General features: G+C 32.2%; 2 protein-coding genes across 2 annotated transcripts; both read left to right on the forward strand.

Annotated features, from left to right (window-relative positions):
* Positions 1 to 654: 654 nt before the first annotated feature.
* Positions 655 to 4066, forward strand: LOC141706922 (uncharacterized). Its single transcript, XM_074509813.1, has 5 exons — positions 655 to 919; positions 1412 to 1982; positions 2174 to 2580; positions 3023 to 3121; positions 3707 to 4066. Exons 1-5 carry the CDS (start codon positions 789 to 791, stop codon positions 3921 to 3923), a joined length of 1425 nt encoding a protein of 474 aa, XP_074365914.1. The 5' UTR covers positions 655 to 788; the 3' UTR covers positions 3924 to 4066.
* Positions 4067 to 9127: 5061 nt separating this feature from the next.
* Positions 9128 to 14493, forward strand: LOC141706923 (uncharacterized). The gene is made up of 5 exons (XM_074509814.1): positions 9128 to 9385; positions 9625 to 10150; positions 10685 to 11091; positions 12819 to 12908; positions 14055 to 14493. Exons 1-5 carry the CDS (start codon positions 9252 to 9254, stop codon positions 14266 to 14268), a joined length of 1371 nt encoding a protein of 456 aa, XP_074365915.1. The 5' UTR covers positions 9128 to 9251; the 3' UTR covers positions 14269 to 14493.
* Positions 14494 to 14720: the final 227 nt, after the last annotated feature.

Raw genomic sequence — 14720 nt, forward strand, 5'->3', positions numbered from 1 at the left:
ATTCACGGTTTGGATGCGGTTTTAAATTCTTGAAAATCGCAAAATCGCAACCGCAACTGCAACCCGCAACATATATTTATAATAAAATATATTTCAAAAAATGTAGTTGGTATCATATAAATTAATAAAAATTAATAAGTATACACATTTATCAACTAATCTTAGGTTAATGTTAAGACTTCGTTCATAAGATTCACAATCATTATAAGATATATAACTAAACAAATGAAAAATATAATCTAACATGTAATTTTTTTTTATCCTTTTCTTTTTTTTTCTCCCGCCTCCACATTTTTGTATGTTTTTAATATCCTTACTCCACACGGAGTATTAGTTTATATTTTATTTTTGAATGTAATTTATCACGTAACTTAAATTTCAATTTATTAATATTTCGAATTTATTTTTTTGCAAATTATTAATTATTTTCAAATAAGTGGTTGAACCGCAAACCGATCCGCAATAACCGCAAATTCGCAACCGCAAATGACGCGGTTAACCGCAACCGCATTTACGGTTGCGGATGACAATTTTTTAAAACCGCTCTTCGCGGTTTGGTTCGATTTTTACCCCAAAACCGATCTGATCCGAAACACGTATACCCAAATTTCCAACTCACCCAATCCGTATGATTAAATTAAAAGTTTACCGCCATCCACCTACCCCAACCCCCATTCCCATCTATAAAACCCCCAACTTCCACGCCATTTAGGGTTTTCCCGCCAAACCGCCTCTTCTTCTTCTCAATCTCTCACAAAAACCTTCATTTTTCTCATCACAATCCACTAATGGCACCCAAACAACTCACAGAATACGAGCGCAAAAGGCTCGAAAACATCAAACGCAATGAAGAAATGCTCGCCGCTCTCAAAGTCCACTCCAAACTCAACGATCTCGTCTCCTCTTCTAAACCCCCAAGGTTCACAATCAAAACACACTTTCAATTCTCTCTATTTTTTTATATTCATCAATTAATCTGATTTTAATTGTATTTATATGTTATTTAATTGATTTCCGTGTTTTTTATAATGATTTTGATGTGATAGGGCTAAAAGTAAGAGTTATAATTGAGTCTATCTTTTTATTATTGTTAATTAATTTGATTTTAATTGCATTTATATGTTTATTTATTTGATTTCCGTGTTTTTTTAATGATTTTGATGTAGTAGGGCTAAGAGTAAGAGTTATAATTGAATCTATGTTATATTATTGTTAATTAGTTTGATTTTAATTGTGTTTATATGTATTTAATTTATTTTTTGTGTTTTTTTTTATTTTGATGTGGTAGGGCTAAGAGTAAGAGTTATAATTGAATCTATGTTTATATTATTGTTAATTAGTTTGATTTTAATTGTGTTTATATGTAATTAATTGATTTTTTTTTGTGTTTTTTTTGGATTTGATGTTGCAGGGCTAAGAGTAAGAGTTATAAAGTTAGTCCTAAGAAGAGGAGTGAGAGTCCGATTGTGATTAGGCGATCGTTGCGTTCGCGTGGGATTAAACCCGATGAATTGACTGCTGCTGGACTTAAGGATGATTATAGTGAGAGTCCTAATAAAAAGAGGAGAAGTGATTATATGAAGGGGAGAATTGTGGAGTTGAGTCAGGAATTAGGGCCGATTAGGATGAGAGATGTGTTTGTTGGTGAGGAATTGGGGGATCGGAAGTTTGTGGATACGATGGTGGATGTTTCGAAGGGGTTGGGAGGTGGAAGTGGAGGGGTTTTGGGAGGAGGGAGGGGAATTGGGGGTTTGGATTCGATGAGATTGGAAGAGGGGAATGTTGCGAGGGTTGTGCCGGGGAGGATTTTGTCGGTACGTGTGTTTCCGTGTGAGAGGAGGGTGGTTGTGGTTGGGAATAAGTTTGGGAATGTTGGGTTTTGGGATGTTGATTCTGTGGATGAGTCGGATGGGATTTATGTGTATCAGCCGCATTCTGCTCCTATTTCGGGGATTGTGGTTCAACCATTTTCTATGTCTAAGGTATTGTTTATCTCCGAACATTCTAGATATTAGTAAGTGTCGTTCTAATTAATTTTGTGGCATAAATCGTTATACCCAAGTTGATCAGACAAATTATAATATTTTCTGTTTGAAACCTTGTTATTGCTTCTGATAAGTGCTTTCACACCGTATTGTTCTTATGTCGGTTATGTATGTGAATTTGTTAACAGATGTTTACTTGCTGTTATGATGGATTTATCCGGTTGATGGATGTGGAGAAGGAGATATTTGATCTGGCATATAGTGGTGCTAATTGTATTTACTCTATTGCTCAAAGGCCAGATGACGGGAACTCCTTATATATTAGTGAAGGCCGGGGAGGACTTAATATTTGGGACGGAAGATCTGGGAAATCTTTATCTTCATGGGGTTTGCATGAAACTAGGATCAACAGCATTCACTTTAATGCATGTAATACTAATATGATGGCAACAAGTTCATCTGACGGGACTGCTTGCATATGGGATTTGAGAAAGGTTTCAGCAGATAAAGCAGAAGCTTTGAGTACTGTCAACCATGAAAAGGCTGTGCATTCTGCTTACTTTTCGCCTTCTGGAAGTATTCTTGCTACAACTAGGTATGTAATGTTACACGATGTTTTGTTTCCTACTGTCTAGGTAATTAAAATATTACATGCACATACACTTGGGTCTTTGGCTTGATAATGCTTGGGTATGTAACTGTTTGTAGTTGTTGTAGACTTGACGATATTGGACTTTTCGTTCCCAGTTGTAACATAATTTATATTAGGGGTCGCATATTTGTCAGTGGCTAACATTTTAGCCAACTCTGATTAATTCTATAACAAGTTCCTTTTTTTTCCTAAGATAACAACTTATAGTTATACATATCATAAATTGATGATATTTCTGTCTAAAATGATGTTGATGATACTAAGGGCTAAGAAAATCTCCTTGCCATATTGTCAATTTAGTAGTCTTTTTTTTTTTTTTTAACTTGTATCTTTCTTATTACTTGCCTTCTTAATCATTTTTGCAAGTTTCTATATGTTCATGCAGCTTCGATGATTCCATTAAGTTGCTCAGTGGAGCTAATTATGAGAAAGTATCTAAGATACATCATAATAACCAGACTGGAAGATGGATATCCTCTTTTAGGTATGTCCTGTATTACAAATATAAGTTTTGGTGCTGTTTTTTTTTCTGAAATTAAACTTGTGTTTCTTGACCTGAATATAGTTGATATGTTGTAGTGGTGAAGTGGTATATATACCTGTATATGATATATCACATGGATACTTCATTTTCAGATAGTATATTAGGATGTTAAAGACATGAGTAGGAGGCAATAGGCTTAATATGCCTTCACATCAGATTCACCGATATAATATGAAAAAAGAAAAGGCATCCCATATAAAGTGTAAACTATTAAATGCTGCAACAATGAAAATATGGCTGATAATGGACGATACCTAAAGGATATATAATGCATGCCGAAGCCGTTTAAATGAACAGAATGTACTCCATTTGTTTTCTCCCATTTGAGTTATTAGTCATGCTAACTTCAAAATAATATTATTATTCTGGAAATATTGTGGACTTCTTTGGTGACCTACAGTTTTATTTTTTGTAAGTTTCTTCGCTCTGCTTGCAGTTTATCACCTTCTTTATCTATTGTCATGCCTGAAAATTTGAAGAATGAAACTAACTTTGTATTCCCTTTTTCATGCCTGTGGTACATAGAGGAATATGGGGTTGGGATGATTCACATGTTTTTATAGGCAATATGAAAAGAGGAGTTGACATTATATCTACAGCCGAGAAGAGATGCATCGACACTTTAGTTAGCCCGGAGATGACTGCTATTCCATGTCGCTTTGATGTGCATCCTCACAAGTTTGGGATGCTTGCAGGGGCTACAAGTGGCGGCCAGGTGTATCTATGGACATCGTCATGCTAGTTGCTGCGGGAAAATGTACCATGTGCATTGGAATTGATTTGTATAACTTAAGCAAAATGTTAAACAACTAGTGTGGTTTGTTTCTTAAAAATGCTTGTATCATGTATTTTGTCAAATAACTTGTGTATGTGTATTTTTTATAATGCAAAGATGCTCCTGGACGATTTATCACCAATCTACCTATAGGTTCTCGGAGATTATTAGTTTAATGTACAGTCTCAAATTGAAAAATAATTGTTGACTTTTTACAGTAAATTGATATAATTTTGTCCAAAAATTTTACACAGTATATTATCGAAAATATTTATAAAAAATAATATTATTAAAAAATATGTTTAATTTACTTTAATAAGTATTTTTCAGTTTTTCAAAACAATGAAATAATGAGTTTTTATTTGATCAAATTTGAGTTAATTTAACCATTAAAAATTAAATAAGATGGATAAACTACTTTAACAAATAGCCCAGCTATATCAATATAGAATTATAGATATCAAAGCCAGCTCTGGGTTTTCTCAAAAACTTGAACTGAAGTTGGTGAACTTTTTCAAATTTGAAAAGTTCTTTCTCGCTTTCAACCTTCTTATACATTATTAGATTTTTATTACTCTTAATGGGTAGGGCCTAAATATCACTTGAAGTTAAAAATGATAAAACGGTTGTAACGTTTATACAAAATACCTAAAACGGTACTTTATGTAATATTTTGACATTTTGATTTTTTTTATGCGCAAAACGGTAGATGAAGTAACGTTTTGGTACAAAACACTATATGATGTATCATTTTAAGTCAAAACGCTACTTCAACTAACGTTTTGCACATTATAAAAAAACTAAAACAAATAAAGTACCAAAACGGCAGATTATGTACCGTTTTGCATTAAAAATACAAATTGTAAGATGAAGTACCGTTATAAAGTTACATTTTTTACCATTATTTTCAAAAATGACATTTTGATTCATTTAACACCCAAAAATAATATTTTGTTCCATTGTTCACCATTAATTATCTTTTCTGTCAAAATTTAAGTTAATAAATTAGGGAACATTTCAAATATTTACACTTTTGTAGGACTCCTGGTTTGATTCATTATTCCAAACACACGAAGTTAAGAACAAGAAAAAAATATATAAAAGTTGTGTACTATGGAGGTTTCTTTGAACCATATTTCCTCCGTCCAACTGAGATCTACATGGGAGTAAAATTTGGCACGCCTTTTAATGCTAATATAAAGTATAATTACATATTTTTTTAAAAAAATCTTTTAAATAAAAATTTAATGTTTAAAATTTAATTAAAAATTAAAATAAATTACGGAATTATATTTTATATTTATTTTAAAATGCATGCTGAGTGTTAAAAAAGTAAATAATTGTCTAGGTTAGAGGAAGTATTAAAAAACATAAAAGAGTAATGTTTTTTCTTTAAATCTTTTCTGAAGTGTTTCCAAAAGTGAGAAAAATATTTTAAAAACAAATATATAAAAAATTTACTTCAGATTCTTTATGGATCTTTCTTTTTTCTTAAAATAATGTTTTGGGAAAAAATGAAATCTTTGCCTTTTTTATTTTCTCCGGTAAAAAAAGTTCATGGGGAAGTATTGTTAGGGGTCGTTTGTTTCGTCAAATTCTGAAATCAGATATGAATTTCAGCCATTCCAGCATCATACTTGCTGTTTGGTTTAGAAAAAAATAATAATACCCATTCCTCAAAACTAGGATTGTTCATGGGTTACGTAATCCGCAAAACCCGACCAACCCTAAAGTGAGTCGTTTAAACCGAGTAATTTAAACTCATGGGTTAGTTGGGTTCTTTTTTACTTGGACCGACCGTTTATAATGGGTTGGGTTAGATTTTACCTATTTGAAATCCTAAACCTACCTAGTCCGGTTTTATTATTAAGCCCAACCCATTTCAAATTTATTACACCCCGGCCCATTTCAATTCCATTACAACCTTAGAAAAAAAACTTAGGAAAATATCCATATATTAATAGGTTCAGTATACAACTTATAATCCTAGCAGTGACAACCTTCCTCACCTTGCAAAACTATATAATTCATACAATCAACCTTGTAAACCTCTACTTAAAGTTAAAAGGAAACGTGAATAAGAGAGCCGAGCTGAATAATATACATATATGTCCGGAAATATTTAGAGAAACAAACCTGGAAACATTGCGAATAATTATCAATTAAGATAGCTATAAATTATGTCATTTTGTTTAAGATCCATGGAATGCTTTGGTTTAATTTTACTTGTATATCCATACATATCTTTGGTTATATAGTTATATTCACATCCTGAGTTTATATACAAAATAAATATAGTTGCATATCATTAAAATGATTATCATAATTTTATTTATTTATTCTACAAATATAGAGTATTTGGTATGCTGCTATTTTTCCTAGTTGTGTTTACAATATATGCTTACACCTTCACTTAACTTGTAACAGAATAATGGAAGTTCTTCCTCAATGCCGACCGTTGGTAAAAAAAACTCGAAAACGACGCTTGCAATCTGATCAACCAAAATCTAACCAACCCAACCCATCACACAATTAAACTTAGACCGTTTATAATGGGTTGGGTTAGATTTTACCTATTTGAAATCCTAAACCAACCTAGTCCGGTTTTATTATTAAGCCCAACTCATTTCAAATTTATTACACCCCGGCCCATTTCAATTCCATTACAACCCTAGAAAAAAAACTTAGGAAAATATCCATATATTAATAGGTTCAGTATACAACTTATAATCCTAGCAGTGACAACCTTCCTCACCTTGCAAAACTATATAATTCATACAATCAACCTTGTAAAGCTCTACTTAAAGTTAAAAGGAAATGTGAATAAGAGAGCCGAGCTGAATAATATACATACATGTCCGGAAATATTTAGAGAAACAAACCTGAAAATATTGCGAATAATTATCAATTAAGATAGCTATAAATTATGTCATTTTGTTTAAGATCCATGAAATGCTTTGGTTTAATTTTACTTGTATATCCATACATGTCTTTAGTTATATAGTTATATTCACATTCTGAGTTTATATACAAAATAAATATAGTTGCATATCATTAAAATGATTATCATAATTTTATTTATTTATTCTACAAATATAGAGTATTTGGTATGCTGCTATTTTTCCTAGTTGTGTTTACAATATATGTTTACACCTTCACTTAACTTATAACAGAATAATGGAAGTTCTTCCTCAATGCCGACCGTTGGTAAAAAAAACTCGAAAACGACGCTTGCAATCTGATCAACCAAAATCTAACCAACCCAACCCATCACACAATTAAACTCAGACCGTTTATAATGGGTTGGGTTAGATTTTACCTATTTGAAATCCTTAACCAACCTAGTCCGGTTTTATTATTAAGCCCAGTCCATTTCAAATTTATTACACCCCGGTCCATTTCAATTCCATTACAACCCTAGAAAAAAAACTAAGGAAAATATCCATATATTAATAGGTTCAGTATACAACTTATAATCCTAGTAGTGACAACCTTCCTCAGCTTGCAAAACTATATAATTCATACAATCAACCTTGTAAAGCTCTACTTAAAGTTAAAAGAAAACGTGAATAAGAGAGCCGAGCTGAATAATATACATATATGTCCGGAAATATTTAGAGAAACAAACTTGAAAACATTGTGAATAATTATCAATTAAGATAGCTATAAATTATGTCATTTTGTTTAAGATCCATGAAATGCTTTGGTTTAATTTTACTTGTATATCCATACATATCTTTGGTTATATAGTTATATTCACATTCTGAGTTTATATACAAAATAAATATAGTTGCATATCATTAAAATGATTATCATAATTTTATTTATTTATTCTACAAATATAGAATATTTGGTATGCTGCTATTTTTCCTAGTTGTGTTTACAATGTATGCTTACACCTTCAGTTAACTTATAACCGAATAATGGAAGTTTTTCCTCAATACCGACCGTTGGTAAAAAAAACTCGAAAACGACGCTTGCAATCTGATCAACCAAAATCTAATCAACCCAACCCATCACACAATTAAACTTAGACCGTTTATAATGGGTTGGGTTAGATTTTACCTATTTGAAATCCTAAACCAACCTAGTCCGGTTTTATTACTAAGGCCAACCCATTTCAAATTTATTACACCCCGGCCCATTTCAATTCCATTACAACCCTAGAAAAAAAACTTAGGAAAATATCCATATATTAATAGGTTCAGTATACAACTTATAATCCTAGCAGTGACAACCTTCCTCAGCTTGCAAAACTATATAATTCATACAATCAACCTTGTAAAGCTCTACTTAAAGTTAAAAGGAAACGTGAATAAGAGAGCCGAGCTGAATAATATACATATATGTCCGGAAATATTTAGAGAAACAAACCTGAAAACATTGTGAATAATTATCAATTAAGATAACTATAAATTATGTCATTTTGTTTAAGATCAATGAAATTCTTTGGTTTAATTTTACTTGTATATCCATACATATCTTTGGTTATATAGTTATATTCACATTCTGAGTTTATATACAAAATAAATATAGTTGCATATCATTAAAATGATTATCATAATTTTATTTATTTATTCTACAAATATAGAGTATTTGGTATGCTGCTATTTTTCCTAGTTGTGTTTACAATGTATGCTTACACCTTCACTTAACTTATAACAGAATAATGGAAGTTTTTACTCAATGCCGACCGTTGGTAAAAAAAAGTCGAAAACGACGCTTGCAATCTGATCAACCAAAATCTAACCAACCCAACCCATCACACAATTAGTAGTGTTTGGGTTTATTTTTTTTTGTTAAGATTGATGATTTGATATTCTTGTAACCCGTATTACATGGGTTGAGTCGTTAAAATGATAAAACCCACCTCAAACCCCAAAAGTATCGATTTTTCATAACCATGTGGGGGAGGTGGCTATGAGAGAAAGATATGCGAATCAATATTATTAATATAATTTTAATTTCTATCTACGTATTTAAATATATATGTTTAATATCAAAAAATATGTATGAACCAAAAATATATTTACAATAATAAAATAATATATTTAATTAAATTGAAATTATTAACTTAAAATATTTTAAATTAGAAATATTTATCTCAGCGCTGAACTAAATAAAAGATATATATGATGCCTCAGACCCATGACACTTCAACCCGACTTGTGGTTCATCCGGATACAACATTTTGAAACAAACGCCCCCTTAGTAGTTCTCGTGGAAGTAACATATACTTTGAAATTGAATCTTTGATGAAAACCTCACCTCTGTTGTTTGTGTGTTATTGAAGTCATGGAGTCCCCAAAACTAAGCGAGTACGAGCAGCAAAGACTTGCAAACATGAAGCGAAATGCAGACAAACTCGCAGCTCTCAACATTCACTCCACAATCACCCAACTCAAATCTATATCTAAGCGCCAAAAAAAGTTTGTCCTCTCTCTCTCTCTCTCTCTCTCTCTCTCTCTCTCGCACACACATACACCCAGACCCACACCCACTCTGAGCACCCTCTCTCTCTCTCTCTCTCCCTCTCTCCCCTCTCTCACCCCCTCTCTCTGTCGCCCCCCCTCTCTCTCATAATTTATCTGTAATTAGTAATTACTTGTTAATTGTCATGTACCCAATTTCTAATTAATCCAGGTTCGTTAATTTTATTGTTTATCAGAACTTGTATCAAGAAACCAAGAGATGCTAGTAGTCAGGTTGTTAGGAGTTCGCTGCGTTGTCGTGGAATGGCACCTCAACCTCAAGAATTCCCAACTAAAACCCCTAAAACTAGTCAGTCACCCATTCACATACCAGGCCACATTAGAATGAGAGATTCATTTGTCGATAATAATGGCTTGGATGGTTGTAAACTTATTGAAACAATTTTGGGTGTTTCCAAGAATTCCTATGTTAGCAATAGTACTGATAATGCACTTGAGGTGACTGAGAAAGGTAATAATTCAAATGCTTTGGATTCATTGAGACTGGGACCTCAAAAGATTGCTCGTTTTTCTCGAGAGAAAATATTTTCTCTGCGCTTTCTTCCATCTAATGAGAAGAGAATGACCGTGATTGGGGGAGACAATGGAAATTTGGGAATTTGGGATGTTGATTCTGTGGATGATGAAGATAAGATGTATATCTATCGACCTCATTCTGCTCCTGTTTCAGGAATTGTATTTCAGCATTTTTCCATGTCTAAGGTACACATCTTTCATATTATATATTTTATAAAAATCTGTTGTACTGGTTGGTAGTTATTTCACTAGCTAACAGGGAAAAAAGTCGGAAATAAATTCTAATTAGAGTTACAATCTACAGTGTAACATTTGAATTATGCACATCTTCAAATGAGCAAAAAGGGACGTTCAGGAATGTATATCTAAAATGAGTCTTCATTTAGGTATACGAATGCTGTTGCTGTCATCATTATTTATTTTTTTGCATGATAATTAGCTTACCAATTTTTGAGACGTGTATACTTGGTATTACCACTTAAATGTGCTCTTATGTTTGTATTGAAGTACACGAGGTCTGTTCTAAAATCCTCTCCTGACACTAGAATATCTTTATCTCTTTCGTCCAGATTCCTTCTGATTAGCAGGCCTTACTTTTAGATAATTTGAAATTTTAAATACTTAGGCAGGTCTGCCCCAACTAAAATGAGGAAAAAGTTCTTTTGCTGTGCATTACTCTTTCTTACTGTGGTTATGCTTGTGAATTGTGATTGTAAACAGATTTTTACTTCGTCTTATGATGGATGTATCCGGTTAATGGATGTTGAAAGGGAGATATTTGATTTGGCATACTACGGAGATCATAGTATTTGTTCTTTATCTCAAAGGCCAGATGGCGTAAAATCCTTGTATTTTGGTGAGGCACAAGGAAAAGTTAATGTTTGGGATGAGACAGCTGGAAAATTATCATCTTTGTTGAGTTTGCATGAAGGTAGGATCAACAGCATCGACTTCAATGCACATAATACCAACATCATGGCCACAAGTTCGAGTGACGGGACTGCCTGTATATGGGACTTGAGAAAGATCGTTGTTGATAAACCAGAACCTATAAGCACTGTCAACCATAAAAGGGTCGTTTATTCTGCCCTCTTTTCACCTTCTGGGAACCTTCTTGCTACAACAAGGTAAGTTGTATTTAACTGAAACTTATTATGTCAGTCCTGGCGTCTAGTTAGGAAATAACAAGCATAGTTAAATAACACTCAAATCACGCTGTCTTTTGCCCCTTTCATGACTAAATGTCACATGTGCGACCTGCCAAAAATTTGTTGCCGTATTATTTTCCTCCCTCTGCTTGAAAATGCTATAGCATTTGTGATGATAAGACTAAGATCTTATAGTCCTCGTTACTTGTCAGAGAAAAAAATTGATTGCACTAATGTTACATTTGTAAACGTTTTAATGGACGTAACTGAAGGTATCAGTCCAAGTAAACCATCCATAACTGCAACTTAACAAATTTAGGTACCAATAGATTTATAAATGCGATCTCACTAACTGATTGCAAAAACATGGCTATTGAACTTTATTGTAATAAGAGAACATACCACCCGAAACAATACCAGTAGTTGTGACACTGCAAGTTTGAACCACAATATGTTTTTCGTGGGGCAAATGGCTGCTTTAATGCCTGATTTTTCTAAGAATTTAACCCATCTTTTTAATAAAATATATCACAAAGTCTTTTATATAAAGTCTGCCAAATTTAACTTAAACTTAAAATCTATTGAATCTTAATCTTAAATTTGGTTTAGTTCTTAATTGTGATATAGTACAAATTTTAATTCCCTATACTTAAGTCAAGCAATTTTGATGTATTTATAAAAAATTGCAACATTGCATTGCACAATATTGAAAGCTTCAAGTAAAGAAAGAAATGATTAGCCAACACTATAAATAATTGAATGAAAAAAATTTTATTATTGAATTTCATCCTTCTTATATTATTACATATAATGAATTTTTATTTCCGGAGAAATGCAAAAAATTTAATTTGGTGAAAGCTCCGTTGCACAAGGATGGACACAGTTGCATATATATGACTGGCCACCTGATTTTGCAATGCACATTCCACGTCCGTTATATTGTGCCGAACACTGTTGTCTGCATTTTGCGAGCACACAATTATTAGGGTCCAATGTAGTTATGCATGTTTGCTGGGCATCAACATTAAGCATCGTACCTGCATACAAAATATAATGATTAAATGAATTTATTAAATCAATTTATATTGGAAAAGAAAATTTGCATCACGTATTATGCCGCAACAAACAGGATCATGCTTATCCCAACACAAATACTTATTAATATACTTCTTTTTGACGGGCCAACATTTAAAAGCAAGAAGAATTTTCTTATAAAATTACCTGAGAAAGAGAGAACAGCAACAAATAAATAGAAATACAAAAGTTTATCCATGGGAGAAAAACAAAAGGTTAGCAAGAGATTATGAAATATTGGAATGTATAACTCAAGGATGCTTAACACTTTGTAAAACAACTTGCATTGTAATACATATTTATAGGTAAAAATCTGATCAACGAACAGTAACATATCTGAAATTAATAGTTCTAAAGTTAAGCTGAAAAATCTAATACAATTAATAGCAATAAAGTACTACTTAAATGCAATAAAAACTAGAGATTTATATTTGGTTAGATTGTGTTATACAAAGTATTATACTTCTCCAATACAGTTGTTATTCCTTCATTTGCTTTTTATTTTATTTTTTGGTAATTCTTGTTATTCTTTTAGTTGTTTCAGTTAATTTTACTAAGAGTTGATTACGCAATGTGCCTAGTGTTGTCCAGAAGAAAATGTTCCTTGTTTCATATTTGTTTTCTTAATGCAGTATTGATCACACTGTGGGGTTACTGAGTGGAGCTAATTATGACTGTGTATCAATGGTATACCATCCAAATGCAATATCCAATCCCATCAGGTGTGTCTATGGTTTAACTTACAGATATATTGATTTATCTTGTTCTGCTGAATGCACTTGATACATTGTGATGGAAGTTTGTCTTAATTTTTTTATAAATTTAAATTTAGAGATTAAGATCCATAAGTTAGCATTAAACCTCATTAAGAACAGCCAACTCATGTTTCATAATAATTCTTAACTCTTGGTGATGTAGCGAAGTTGTCAAGAAAATTAGTGTTCTTGTGAATTAATTAAGAATAAACACGGTGTTCAAGAAGTGTATGAAGTTGTAAGAGTAGTTTATAAATCACATGCCAACAAAGGGGTTGGTGTAGTGGTGGAGTTCTTGCCTCCTTTGGAGGAGGTCAAGGGTTCGACCCTGGGCAGGGACGGAGCTAGAAACGAAAGTTTGGGGTGGTGAATTTTTTTCCGGAATAATTATTATATTTTTATAAATTATTATATATTATATAAATTAATAAAAATTATTTGCAACAATTTCAATGTACAAATATACTTGAATTCAGTATCTAAATTCATTATTATCGTAAACATCATTAATTTTTGTACTATATTCATAAAAATTATATATTTTAGAGGGGGCGAAATTTAAAAATAACAATATTTTAGTACTAAATATATAAAAATATAATTTTTTTTCTCATAAATTTTATTAGTAATTTCATGATTATACCGAGGTTTGGGGTGGCGGCCGCACCCGCCTCCCACCCCCGGCCTCCGTTCCTGACCCTGGGTCTGCATGAGTTTACTTATAAAAAAAGGTTTATGAATCACAGTGAACTTGTAGTTAGCTAGTAATGTATAACAGAATAAGCAAGCATAGTTTTGATTGCAAATGTAGCGAAGTGGTAGATAATATTTTTGACTTCGGTGAAAAAAATTTAGCCAAGTCATATTTAAACCCCTGGTATATGATGTCACAGATACTTAATCTGTGCACTCGGATAAGGTTCTAATCAATTATCTACAATGCCTTACTCTTCGAAGAACGAAAACATATATCATTCATTCCAGAAAAAGTCACGGTACTTGTATTCATGACTTTCATATATTTCATTGATGGCTGAATGCTGTTCTGTTGCATAATTTGATTTTTTATGCTTTGACAAAGAATTGACTATTTTGCATTTTACACGAGGGCAGAGGTTCCTGGGGTTGGGACGACTATTACATCTTTATAGGCAACATAAAAGGAGGAATTGATGCTATATCAACGGTCTCAAATAGATGTATTGATACTCTTCGTAGCCCAGAGATGTCTGCTATTCCGCGTTTCTTTGAAAAGCACCCTGGCAATATTGGGATGCTTGCAGGGGTTACAAATTACGGCCTGGTTTATTTATGGACACCAAGCTAGTCTGAATAGAAAGTTTAAGAAGATGTTGAATGGTTTTAGTTTAGACATTAAGGTTTTTGAAAATGTGGCAATTAGGTAGAACAGAGGCTGTTTTTGACAAAATACTTGTGCCTGTGTCTCTTGTCAGTGACTTCTGTGAACTCTGATCAACTTTTTGTTGTATTTGCTAAGATGCTGTGATGCAACTATTTAACATATGTAACGGAGATAAATCTGTCAAGTTCCTATTTTTTGCATACAACTTTGACAAAGCAAAAAGTTAATGTAAGGTCTACATGAATTTCGTTTTTAATTACAATCTTTGAAAACGTAAGTTGAATTTTAGTAAAATAGTTTTTTTTTAAAATTTAACGATTATCAAAATTTACGAAAGATAATAATTTTTATCACTTACCTTTTTGGAACTTTTTCATAAATATCCAAATTTTACAATTTTTTTGTAAAAATATTAT

The sequence above is a fragment of the Apium graveolens genome, chromosome 2 (genome assembly GCF_009905375.1).
Source record: "Apium graveolens cultivar Ventura chromosome 2, ASM990537v1, whole genome shotgun sequence".
Taxonomy (NCBI): domain Eukaryota; kingdom Viridiplantae; phylum Streptophyta; class Magnoliopsida; order Apiales; family Apiaceae; genus Apium; species Apium graveolens.